The sequence below is a fragment of the Heterodontus francisci genome, unplaced genomic scaffold (genome assembly GCF_036365525.1).
Source record: "Heterodontus francisci isolate sHetFra1 unplaced genomic scaffold, sHetFra1.hap1 HAP1_SCAFFOLD_2406, whole genome shotgun sequence".
In the NCBI taxonomy this organism is placed as follows: Eukaryota; Metazoa; Chordata; class Chondrichthyes; order Heterodontiformes; family Heterodontidae; genus Heterodontus; species Heterodontus francisci.
The window spans coordinates 6,808-19,801 of NW_027141374.1; the positions used below are offsets into that span (position 1 = coordinate 6,808).

At 42.5% G+C, this 12,994-nt stretch overlaps 1 protein-coding gene across 1 annotated transcript; it reads right to left on the reverse strand.

Annotated features, from left to right (window-relative positions):
* Nucleotides 1-1,556: 1,556 nt before the first annotated feature.
* Nucleotides 1,557-11,672, reverse strand: LOC137363278 (phosphatidylcholine-sterol acyltransferase-like). The gene is made up of 3 exons (XM_068027177.1): nt 11,543-11,672; nt 9,572-9,796; nt 1,557-2,912 (listed from the first exon to the last, which is right to left on the reverse strand). The coding sequence occupies exons 1-3, from the start codon at nt 11,610-11,612 to the stop codon at nt 2,368-2,370; spliced, it is 840 nt and encodes a 279-aa protein (XP_067883278.1). The 5' UTR covers nt 11,613-11,672; the 3' UTR covers nt 1,557-2,367.
* Between the last annotated feature and the right edge of the window lie 1,322 nt (nt 11,673-12,994).

A 12,994-nucleotide genomic window follows, 5' to 3' on the forward strand; every position in this document is an offset into this window, starting at 1 on the left:
AGCAGTGGCCCCAAAACAGAACCTTGCGGTACACCACTAGTAACTAAACTCCAGGATGAACATTTGCCATCAACCACCACCCTCTGTCTTCTTTCAGCTAGCCAATTTCTGATCCAAAGCTCTAAATCACCTTCAACCCCATACTTCCGTATTTTCTGCAATAGCCTACCGTGGGGAACCTTATCAAACGCCTTACTGAAATCCATATACACCACATCCACGGTTTTACCCTCATCCACCTGTTTGGTCACCTTCTCGAAAAACTCAATAAGGTTTGTGAGGCACGACCTACCTTTCACAAAACCGTGCTGACTATCGCAAATGAACTTATTCTTTTCAAGATGATTATAAATCCTGTCTCTTATAACCTTTTCCAACATTTTACCCACAACCGAAGTAAGGCTCACAGGTCTATAATTACCAGGGCTGTCTCTACTCCCCTTCTTGAACAAGGGGACAACATTTGCTATCCTCCAGTCCTCCGGCACTACTCCTGTCGACAATGACGACTTAAAGATCAACAACAACGGCTCTGCAATCTCCTCCCTGGCTTCCCAGAGAATCCTAGGATAAATCCCATCTGGCCCAGGGGACTTATCTATTTTCACTCTTTCCAAAATTGCTAACACCTCCTCCTTGTGAACCTCAATCCCATCTAGCCTAGTAGTCTGTATCTCAGTATTCTCCTCGACAACATTTTCTTTCTCTACTGTAAATACTGACGAAAAATATTCATTTAACGCTTCCCCTATCTCCTCTGATTCCGCACACAACTTTCCACTACTATCCTTGATTGGCCCTGTTCTAACTCTTATCATTCGTTTATTCCTGATATACCTATAGAAAGCCTTAGGGTTTTCTTTGATCCTATCCGCCAATGACTTCTCGTGTCCTCTCCTTGCTCTTCTTAGCCCTCCCTTTAGATCCTTCCTGGCTAGCTTGTAACTCTCAAGCGCCCTAACTGAGCCTTCACGTCTCATCCTAACATAAGCCGCCCTCTTCCTCTTGACAAGCGCTTCAACTTCTTGAGTAAACCACGGCTCCCTCGCTCGACAACTTCCTCCCTGCCTGACAGGTACATACTTATCAAGGACACGCATTAGCTGCTCCTTGAATAAGCTCCACATTTCGTTTGTGCCCATCCCCTGCAGTTTCCTTCCCCATCCTACACATCCTAAATCTTGCCTAATCGCGTCATAATTTCCTTTCCCCCAGCTACAATTCTTGCCCTGCGGTATATACCTGTCCCTGCCCATCGCTAAGGTAAACCTAACCGAATTGTTAGTGAGATGTGACACCTGTGGAAGTTGTGGTATGATGAGCATGTGCAATACTTTTCATTTTAGATGATGTAACATCTACAGAAAATACATTTCACTTTCAATTCCAATGTGGACCCATGATAAAGGAATTCCATCGCTTTTGAATGACAAATGTTTGCTCCCATTTCAGCATTTAGAATGGGGACAGGATGAGCTGGTATAGCCCAGATTAGCTTCCTTGCTGCTTCTGCAACTTCATTTTTACAGATTAAATCTTTCATATAACAATTAAAATATTTTCTTTAAAAGGTTTAATTTACAGCATTAAACATTTAAAAACATTTCAATGTTGCACATTTAAACATGTCAAATTCTTCCATATACGACTGACACTAGCTCACTCCCTCTACAGGATGTTTTTTTCAAAGTGCGTCCTCTAGTGGTTTGTCTAAGAACTGACAATGTTTACCCAGAAAACGGCTGAGTTCTGATGGCCAAGTCAAAGCCTGCCTGTGAACTCATCCATGTTCATCAGGATTGGGAATCTTTTTCTATTTAAAAGGAAAATTACAATTAAATAAATGGCCTTACTGTGAATGACGCCCATTCACTGATGCTGTAACTTTCTAAAGCTTTCTCTAAATTACCATTGGTGATATCATCAGATGAACATTATTTAACTTGCTTGTGTGGCCTTCCTCTGGAATTTTCAGGAGGTGTTAACTTGAGGTATTATTTTAAATGGGACAACGCCTCTATATAAGATAACCTACAGAGGACATACATATGAACTTGTTAAGCATTTGCTAATATCCTCGATGCAGATTTCTAGGCTTAGCTTTCTTAAATAAAAGCAGACCTCGTGTAACTCCCATTTAACCAGGCATAGTCAGCAGTAATTTATGGTTTTCAAATTGAAAATTCCTGTATATAAACAATCAAAGATGACAGTGAATCTTGCAAAGGATGCAGTATTACAATGAAAAAGGCCTATGGATGCGTTTGAACGCCCTCAGAGAAGCCCATTCCAATTTAAAGGCATGGGTTGGAAGTCTAATGTTATGGTGTTTGAATCAGGGGCACCCAATCACGGAGAAGATCACATCTAATTTCTGGAATTGAGTTGTTGTTCCGAATAATTTCCCAACAATATGTCTTGAATGACCTCTAAAGCTTGAAAGTCATAAATGATGTCAAAATGACATTTGCCAGGAAATTCTATAACATGAACTTTCTGCTTTTGCTGCTCCTTCCATTTCCTGCACAGAGACAAGCTTTTTATACCAACAGTGTTGTCACCATCACCGTAGACAATCTGTATTGGCTGGCTGGAAGGAAAGTCTTCATCATATATATAAGTCACTGGTGTTGGGATTCCTGTTCCATACAAGCAATACATGTTCACCCCCGGTGGAGGCAAGTCAGACAGAAGACCTTTGCTGTTTTGCCACTTTAACCAGCCATCTTCATATCCTATATCAGCGAAGAACTTTCTGTAGTCATTGTATGTGTAGTTGTAGGTTGGTGTGGAGACGAAGACATGGTCTGTTGGCCAGGCCCGTGTGGTAGGAAGTAGCCAAGGGTTGGTTGTCGTTGTTCGTTGTTGCTCCCGTATCTTCAGCAGGTCAACAGCAAGGCCATAATTGTCCCCTGGAAATTGAATATTGAAGAAAGAAAAGCACAAACTTGAAATCTCCCTTCTCTTTAATGATAAATAATACTTTATAATGGGGGGGGGGGGGGTGTAGGGAGAGAGAAGAGTCCTTTTCAGTAGAAAGTATTTCACTCTATTTGTTTCCCTTCCCCGTTAAGTTTTTATGTTTATGATGTTGGACTGCTTAGGGAATTCACATCTTATTGCACATTCTTGGTGAATGAATGTTCAGGTCAGAAGATCAGAAAGCTATGTCCAGATGAGTGAGGTTATTCATCTCTTGTTTTGGGACTAGCCTTCAAGTAGCTGAACTGACATCACACACTCCTCAGATGGAGAATTACCAGTCTGAACTCGACACATGACTCCATAGTGCAGGCACCATGTAGCAACACTTCTAAACATTTTAAATGGTACAATTCAGAGTTGGAGCCAAGTTGGCAACTATTAGGCTATTATTTAGTTATTCACCTCCACAATCTTCCTACAGCTATATTCCATTTATATATAAATATTTATGTTTATACCATTTTGGCTTTTCCCAAATCAAGAAATCTATACTGATTTATTAAAATATATACTAGCAATATCCAGCTGACAATGGTTAAATGGTTATTGTGTTTGTCTTCATTTCCTGTGGTTTCTAGTCGCCCTCTCCCCGTTCTAATTCTTTCAATCTGGCTTCCATCTGGCCCATGCTATTTTAGAAAATAAGAAGCCGAATGGGATAGAAGAGCAAAGGAATATAGGGATACAGGTGAGATAAGCAATTAAAATGCTAATAAAGCACTGGAATTTATTTCTAGGGTCTAGTATTCAAAAGTAGTGAGGTTATGTTAAACTTGTATAGGATCATGGTCAGGCTGCACTTAGAGCACAGTGCAGAGTCCTGATGTCCACACAATCATAGAATAACAGAATCAAAGAGTTGTTACAGCGCAGGAGGCTATTCAGCCCATCTTGTCTGCACCAGCTCTCTGAATGAGTGATTCACTTAGTGCCATTCCCCCACCTTCTCTCCATAACCCTGCACTTTTCAGATTCCCTTTTGAATGCTTCAATTAAACCTGCATCCACCACGTTCTCAGGCAGCACATTCCAGACCTTAACCACTCGGTGCGTGAAAAAGTTTTTCTTCATGTTACTTTTGCTTCTTTTACCAATTACTTTAAATCTGTGCCCTCTCGTTCTTGATCCTTTCACGAGTGGGAACAGTTTCTCTCTATCTACTCTGTCCAGACATCTCATGATTTTGAATACCTCTATCAAATCACCTCTCAGCCTTCTCTTCTCCAAGGAAAACTGTCCTAACTTCTCCAATCTATCTTTGTAACTGAAATTCCTCATCTCTCAAATGCCTTCGCATCCTTCCTAAAGTGCGCGCCCAGAATTGGACGCAATACTCCAGCTGGTGCCGAACTAGTGTCTTATGCAAGTTCAACATAACTTCCTTGCTCTTGTATTCTATGCCCCTATTAATAAAGCCCAGGATACTGTACGCTTTATTAACTGCTCTCTCAACCTGTCCTGCCACCTTCAATGAGTTATGCACATATACACCCAGGTCCCTCTGCTCCTGCACCCCCTTTAGAATTGTGCCCTTTATTTTATATTGTCTCTCCACGTTCTTCCTACCAAAATGAATCACTTCACATTTCTATGCATTGAACTTCATCTGCCACCTGTCTGCCTATCCCACCAACTTGACTATATCCTTTTGAAGTTCTACACTAAGCTCCTCACAGTTCACAATGCTTCCAAGTTTTATATCATCCGCAAACTTTGAAATTATGCCCTGTACACCAAGGTCTAGCTCATTAATATATATCATGAAAAGCAAGGGTCTCCCAAAACTGACTCATGGGAAATTCCACTGCAAACCTTCCTCCAGCCCGAAACCCATCCATTGACCACTACTCTTTGTTTCCTGTCACTTAGCTAATTCTGCATCCATATCGCTCTTGTCCCATTTATACCACAAGCTATAACTTTGCTCACAAGTCTGTTGTGTGATCAAAAAAGGACCTAGAAGCACTGGTAAAAAAAAAAGATTTACAAGGATCGTTCCAGAACTGAGAGATTACAGCTATTGGGAAAGATTGAACAGATTGGGACTTTTTCTTTAGGAAAGAGAAGATTTAGAGGACCTGATAGAGGTCTTTAAAATTATGAATGGGTTGGACAAGGTATATATGGAGAGAACGTTTCTACTTGTGGGAGAATCCAAAATTAGGGGCCATAAATACAAGATTGTTACTAATAAGTCCAATAGAAATAAGGAGAAATGTCTTTACTTAAGCATGGTTAGAATGTGGAACTTGCTACCACAGGAAGTGGTTGAGGCAAGTAGTTTAGATATTTCAAAAGGAAACTAGATGAGCACATGAGAGAAAATAGACTTTTGTGCAGTATAAACACCAGCAAAGACTGTTTGGGCCAAATGGTCTGTTTTTGTGCTGTATATTCATTGTCATTTACGTAAATGCCCGGATTAAAAGTCAAAGAAATTCCACATGACCCAGGTCACAGTGTACTAGGTGTCCTAGGCCTCACTGCTACTTTGGACGGGATCAACCAGAACATCCTCCCTTTTCCTGTCCTTAATGCTCCACTTTCATGCACTGTTCTGTCATGCTTCCTGCCCCCTACCCATTCCAGCAACACCCAGTATATTCCTTGCAATCTCTTCTCCAGAGGCTACATGGTCAACCCCAGGGCCCAAGGTTCCATTCTGCACCTTTCCTATTCCTTGTCTATACATTGCCCCTTGGAAAAGCATTGGGTCGGCAGTCACATATGTGCTGGTGATACTCAGCTTTTACTCACTCACTTTCATCCTTGATTCCATGTCCAGCATCAAGTTGTGGATAAGCCAGAACTTCTTGCAACGTTAATTATGCCAAGAGCTGTTCATCTTCCTCCAGAACTCCAAGTCCTAATCCCGGTTCCATCCCGTTCCTCGAAGCCCACTCAAGCTCAACCCAATGGCATCCAATTCTGGTGTAAGCTGGGCTGAGTTTCAATCGCTATGTCTAGTCCATCTCCTAGATCAACTATTTCCACTTCTGAAACATTGCCTGTCTCTGCCTCAATCTCTCTCCCACTGCTTTGTTGTAGCCCTTCACCCATGCCTTTGTCACCTCCAGACTCAACGGGGGGAATTTTATGCTCTCCCCTGTGACGGGTTTGGAGGTGAGGAGAGCATGTAATTGGACTCCTATGAAATTGTCTGGGCGGGAAGGCCTAGATGGCCAATTAAGGACCTCTTCCTGCCGCTGCCGCAGTTAGCCCAGCAGCGGGTGGGCCTGTCACCACATGGGGAGCATGGCAAGAAAAACCTTGCTGGTTGTTTGCTGGCTCCAGCGTTGGGGGGCGAGGTTGTCCCTCATTAAAAGGCACAGTGCCTGAATGAGGGAAGGGGGGCCCGCTGAGAACCACCACCATGCCCTTGCTGCCGAACCCGTATGCCCACCTCCCCATGACCCCCACCCCGTGAGACCCCTCCCGCCCTAACCTACCTGTGGCCTGGGTCCAGCGCCTCTCCTAGACTTTGGGAGGGGGCTCCACTGGCAGCAGCCATCGCCTCTGCAGTGGCGCTGCTCAGTTAAACAGTTGCCAGCCTCTGATTGGTCGGCAGCTCTCAGATAGCGAGCCTTCTGTTGCTGGGATCCTTGATCCTGTGGAAGGCCCGCCACTGTCCAGTTAAGTGCCTGATTCGTGCTTGATTCAGCGGGCCTCCCACAGAAGGAACAACGTGGGGTTCTCACCGTTTTGTCAGAGGTCGAGACCTCCATTGCCTGGATAAAATCCGGGCCATCCTATCCAACACCTCCTCATTGGCTTCCTGAGCTCCAACCATATTAACTCCAACTCACTCAGTGCTCTATTGGCCACAACCTGTTCTGCACAAAATACCAGTCACCTGTTGTTGCCATCCGCCAATGCTTTCCTGTCCCTCAGTGCATCAATTACACAATTCTGTGTGCTTCCATGCACAATCTGGTGGCACTCCTGCCTCTGAGTCAGAGGTTGTGGGTTCAAATTCCACTCCACATACTTGAGTACATAATGCTAGGCTGACACTTCAGTATAGTACTAAAGGAGTGCAATGCTACACTATTGGTGGTGCAGTCTCAATAAGAGGATAAGAGGTCCCCATCTGTCTTCTCAGGTGGGTGTAAAAGACCCCAGAGCACTATTTCAAAGAAAAACAGGGGAGCTCTCCCTGGTTTCCTAGCCAATATTTATCCCTCAACCAGCATCACTGAAAGCAGATGATTGGGAGATTTATTTCATTGCTGTTTGTGGGAGCTTGCTGTGAGCAATTTAGTTGTCACATTTCTGATATTGTAATAATGATTACATTTCAAAAGTACTTCATTGGTTGTAAAGTGTTTTGGGATGTCTTGAGGTAGTGAAAGATGCTGGATAAATGCAAGTCTTTCTTTTGTTCTACGATCTCAACACCTTAGCACAGATCTTAGAAGCTGCTATTTCAATGTCTGATAGTAAAACTGGGGTGAGGATTTCCCCTGTGCAGCATAATCATGAATGGATCCTTTTTAAAAAGTTTTATAATTTTCTTATCCAGAAACAGATGAAGTGTTCCTTCAGTGAGAGCAACAGTAAACCTTAATTTGTTTGAAACCAACACTATTTATTTAAATGGTCATTACCCCTTGAAAGATAAAAGGATTTAAACCCATCTCACTGAGTCATGAAAGTTGAAAGTTTCTAATTGAGTTGGATGAAACAGCCTTTTTTTTTTGTGCTGTTCCCAGCCCAGTTCAAGGACCGTGAGGTGAGTCCTCTGTAAGTAAGGGAAAGATCAAGTTCAAAGTTAGTTAAACACAATGTTCTAGATATCAAAAAACAGTCGCTTTGAAAACTGTTTTGTTCTCTGTTTTGAATGGAATGAAAATTGAGCGAATTCTATGTTTTGATGGCCAATCTACAATATCAGTTTTACTCCTGGGCACCAAATTGAAAATCTGACTCCCCTCCATCCTTTCGTTTTCCTCTCCCCCATCAATAAAACTGAGCAGTGTCTACCTGCATATTGTTTAATACTTGCCGCATTCTGAAAGATGTTCAATCAAAAGAGCTCCACACGACTCACAGATTGCACAAGAATTTCCCTACCCATGGGAGATTATTCACACAAGTTATCCAGGGATAGGGGAAGACTGGACTGTTAGCATTCTTGGCCAGTCCTCCGCGCTTTCTCTCATTGTACGAGTCTGTTCTAACTGCTAGAGAAAGATTGATGAGAGATTGACTGTTTATAAATCCTAGTCCTTTCTACTTTGGTATTCTCTGTATTCTGATTTTGTGAATAAATTTGGTTTGTGAGATTAGCCTGTCAAATTTGTGGTAATTTGTGCATGCGTAATAGTTTCTGCCTATCTGAAGCAATGCAGGAGGATGCTATGCCATGATCAGCAACACAAAAGAAACTGGGATAACTGCTAATCCCCACATGCACGCACTCTGCTAAGGCAAGAACCATCACAGGGGATATCGGGATGGAAGGGAAAGCCAAGCTTCAAACAACTGCCTAATCATAAATTCAGACTCACATTTTTAACATACTTGGAACATTTTCATTTCAAGCCATGAAAGACACCAGGGTAGATTTTCAATTTGTTGCCCAGGTCTGGGTGAGGGGTAAAACTGGTGTACGGCTGGTGCCCATTATAGAAACTGTCCGATATTTGTTATTGTCAAAGAAAATGAGACTCAGACAATTTCCATAACGTGGGGCCAATCTGCAAAACCAGTTTAACACCTGGGTGGCAAGTTGAAAATCTACCCTGTATTTTGCTTGCTAGCATTCGGAAGAGTACAAAAATAATGCAAATATCCTGGCCAATATTTATCCCTCAACCAACATCACTAAAATGGATTATCTGGTCATTATTACAGAGCTGTTTGTGGGATAAAACCAAAAAAGTGCTGGAAATACTCAGCAGGTCTGGCAGCATCTGTGGAGAGAGAAGCAAAGTTAACATTTCAGGTCAGTGACCTTTCATCAGAACTGGCAAAGGTTAGAAATGTAACAGGTTTTAAGCAAATAAAGCAGGGGTGAGGCAAAAGAGAACAAATGGGATAGGACAAAGGGTCACAGAGAATAACTGACAACAAGGTCATGGGGCAAAGAGTGTGTTAATGGTATGGTGAAATACAAAGCATTAGTTCAGAGAGGGTGTTAAATGACAGAATAATGAAAGCCCTAGCCAAAAGCAAAAACATGAAAAAAAAGAAAAAAAAATCACAGTGGGCAGGCACATGGTTAAAAAAAAGTGTAATAATGAAACAAATTAAAATAAAATGAAATACAAATAAAAAATACAAAGTTTGTGGGAACTTGCGGTGCACAAATTGGCTGCTGTGTCTCCCAAAGTGCAACAGTGACTACACTTCAAAGGTAGGTAATTTGCTGTGAAGCACTTTGGGACATCCTGAGACTGTGAAAGGTGCAATCTAAATGTAAGTCTTTGCTTCAAAAATGTCATATGATTTTCATAATTTTACCACATGCTTTCCAGCTACATGATGATAGAAAACAAGTTGTCAGGTTTTAAAGCTTCATTTACAGCTCCTGAAGGTACATGAGATAATAATAAGAGAATAAATGTACATAGAGGGTTGGTACCTGAAGTAAGCACAGCGAGAGATTTAACTGTTCCCCCCCACGGAGCTCCGAGTGATATGAATCCATGAATGAATTTGTCTTTCCATTCCTGGGGCTGCTCTTTTAGGAAGTGCAAGATATACAGATTTCCCATGCTGTGGCCCAGCAGGTAAACAGGTTTGCCATAAGCCCTGTGCATTTCCTCAATCATTTTTTTCAGTTTGTCAAAATATTCTTCTTGCTCATCTGTCAAACAGGAAAGTGCCAAGTGTTACAATCAGAAACAGCATTGCACACCAGCGCTACAGTGTACTGTGTGAGGGCTTGGCAGGGATGGAGTTTATGTCTATGGCTTTTCACCCAGTGAGTTCCCACTGCTACATACAGACCAGGGGGTTACATGAGGCCCGTCAGTAATTTGAGCAAAAGAAAATTTACGAGCAGAAACCAGTTTTTCCTTTTTTGTATTTGGGTTGACTTCTTATTTTGTAAAGATAGTTGACAGGAGCAGATGCGTGCTTCCTCAGAGAAAGGGTCATCCTACTCCATTCTGACACAATTCTCATAGCAATGGTATCAGAGGAGGCTTGAAAACAGGAGACTGGCATAGTGATGGGAGTAAAAGCAAAAAACTGCAGATGCTGGAAATCGGAAATAAAAACAAGAAATGCTGGAAATACTCAGCAGGTCTGGCAGCATCTGTGCTGAGCGAAGCAGAACTAACGTTTCAGGTCAGTGACCTGCCTTCAGAACTCAGTTCTGATGAAAGGTCATGGAACTGAAACGGTAATTCTGCTTCTCTCACCACAGATGTTACCAGACCTGCTGAGTATTTCCAGCATTTCTTGTTTTTATTATAGAGTGATGGGGGTGTTTGTTGTGGAGAGATCACAAAAAGAGGAACAGGATAAGAAAATAAAAGCAATTACAGAAGGTTTACTTCAATTTTTTTTAAAGTTGGAACCTAGTAGGAGGAAGGAAGCTGTTTGTTGCTTTATTTTGATAATTTAGATTAGAGATACAGCACTGAAACAGGCCCTTCGGCCCACCGAGTCTGTGCCGAACATCAAATACCCATTTATACTAATCCTACACTAATCCCATATCCCTACCAAACATCCCCACCTGTCCCTATATTTCCCTACCACCTACCTATACGAGTGACAATTTATAATGGCCAATTTACCTATCAACCTGCAAGTCTTTTGGCTTGTGGGAGGAAACCGGAGCACCCGGAGAAAAACCCACGCAGACACAGGGAGAACTTGCAAACTCCACACAGGCAGTACCCGGAATCGAACCCGGGTCCCTGGAACTGTGAGGCTGCGGTGCTAACCACTGCGCCACTGTGCCGCCCTAATAGCAGAAGAAACTGTTTCCATCGCCATTAGAGTTGGTAGCCAGAGGACACAGGTTTAAAATAATTGACAAAAGACCCAGAGGTGGGACGAGAAGAACTTTTTTTTAACACAGTGAGTGGTTAAGGTCTGGATTGCACTGTCTAGGAGTGTGGTGGAGGCAGGTTTAATCAAGGCTTTCAAAAGGGAATTAGACCGTTATCTGAAAAGGAAGAATGTGCAGGGTTACGGGGAGAAGGCGGGGGAATGGCATTAGGTGAATTGCTCATTTGGAAAGCCAGTTTGAACACAATGGGCCAAATGGCCTCCTTCTGTGCTGTAATATTTCTGTGATTCTGTAATCTGGAATGCACTACTTGAAAGGGTGGTGAAAGCAGATTCAATAGTTGCTTTCCAAAGGAAATTGGATAAATATTTGAACAGGAAAAATTCCATGGCTATGGGCAAAGAGTAGGGGAGTGGAACTAATTGGATAGCTGTTTCAACGAGCCAATACAGGCACAATGGGCTGAATGGCCCCTCCTGAGCTGCCACTAAATTCTACATTCAGAATTCAGTATTAATATTTTTCACCTGGTTAGCATTATTGTCGGAATTATAAAGGCTTGATGAGATGTCCATTATCTATACTCACATGCAGCCACTCTCCAGTCATAAGGGGCTGCTCGCACAGTCTCATCACGAATATAGCCCGTGTTTACCATGAACTGCACAAATGTGTGCAAATATCCTATCAAAACAAAAGAGCAGTTTCTGTACACAGTGAATCATCCAACATGGCTGACAAATACCTGCTTATTAAATGGTGAGATAGATATTGAACCTGACCCTACCCCTCAACACCCCTCCCTCCTACCCCACCCACCGCGGGCATAAAACTGGCATTGTATATTACAATGTAAGCTATTGAGGCTGGGTCAATTGAAAATTTCAAACCTGAGATTGATAAATATTTGTTATGTAAGGGTATTACGGGATAGGGAACCAAAACAGATGAATGGACTCTAAAGACAAATCAGCAATGGTCTAATTGAATGATGGAACAAGTCTGAATGGCCGACTCCTGTTACTATGTTCTGAAGAGATAAGTTATATGATACAATAAAGTCACGATTAGAGGGGAATTTGCCAAGGGACATGTACAAATACTAAAATAAAAGCAAAATACTGCGGATGCTGGAAATCTGAAACAAAAACAAGAAATGCTGGAATCACTCAGCAGGTCTGGCAGCATCTGTGGAAAGAAAAGCAGAGTTAACGTTTCGGGTTAGTGACCCTTCCGAAGAAGGGTCACTAACCCGAAACGTTAACTCTGCTTCTCTTTCCACAGATGCTGCCAGACCTGCTGAGTGATTCCAGCATTTCTTGTTTTTGTATGTACAAATACTATGCTTGCATCAGGTACAGGATGGTAAAGAGACCGTTCTGTAGGTGCACTTTTATCTAATACAGGATTAGGATGAGTGCAGCATATTGAATGTTAGAGGGGTGGAGAAAAACTTACATATAAGGAAGGGGATGGAATGATGGTCACAACAGTAAGTGCTGACCCTGTGAAAGCAGAAATCTGACTTTGGAGTGAGATAAGAAGTAGAAAAGTCTGGTTTAAACAAATAAAGCAGAACTAACAAGTTTTAACAGATTATCTGGTCATTTTTAAAATTCATTCATGGGATGTGTGTGCCATTGGCTAGGCCAGCATTTATTGCCCATCCTTAATTGGCCTGGAGAAGGTGGTGGTGAGTTGCCTTCAACAACCACTGCAATTCTTGGGGTGTAGGTACACCCACAGTGCTGTTAGGAAGGGATTTCCCTGATTTTGACCCAGCGACAGTGAAGGAACAGCGATATAGTTCCAAGTCAGGATGGTGTGTGGCTTGGAGGGGAACTTGTAGGTGGTGGTGTTCCCATGTAACTACTGCCCTTGTCCTTCTAGGTGGTAGAGGTCGCGGGTTTGGAAGATTCTGTCGAAGAAGCGTTGGTGTGTTGCTGCAGTGCATCTCAGAGATGGTACACAGTGCCGCCACTGTGCGTCGGTGGTGGAGAGAGTGAATGTTTGAAGTGTTGGATGGGGTGCCAATCAAGT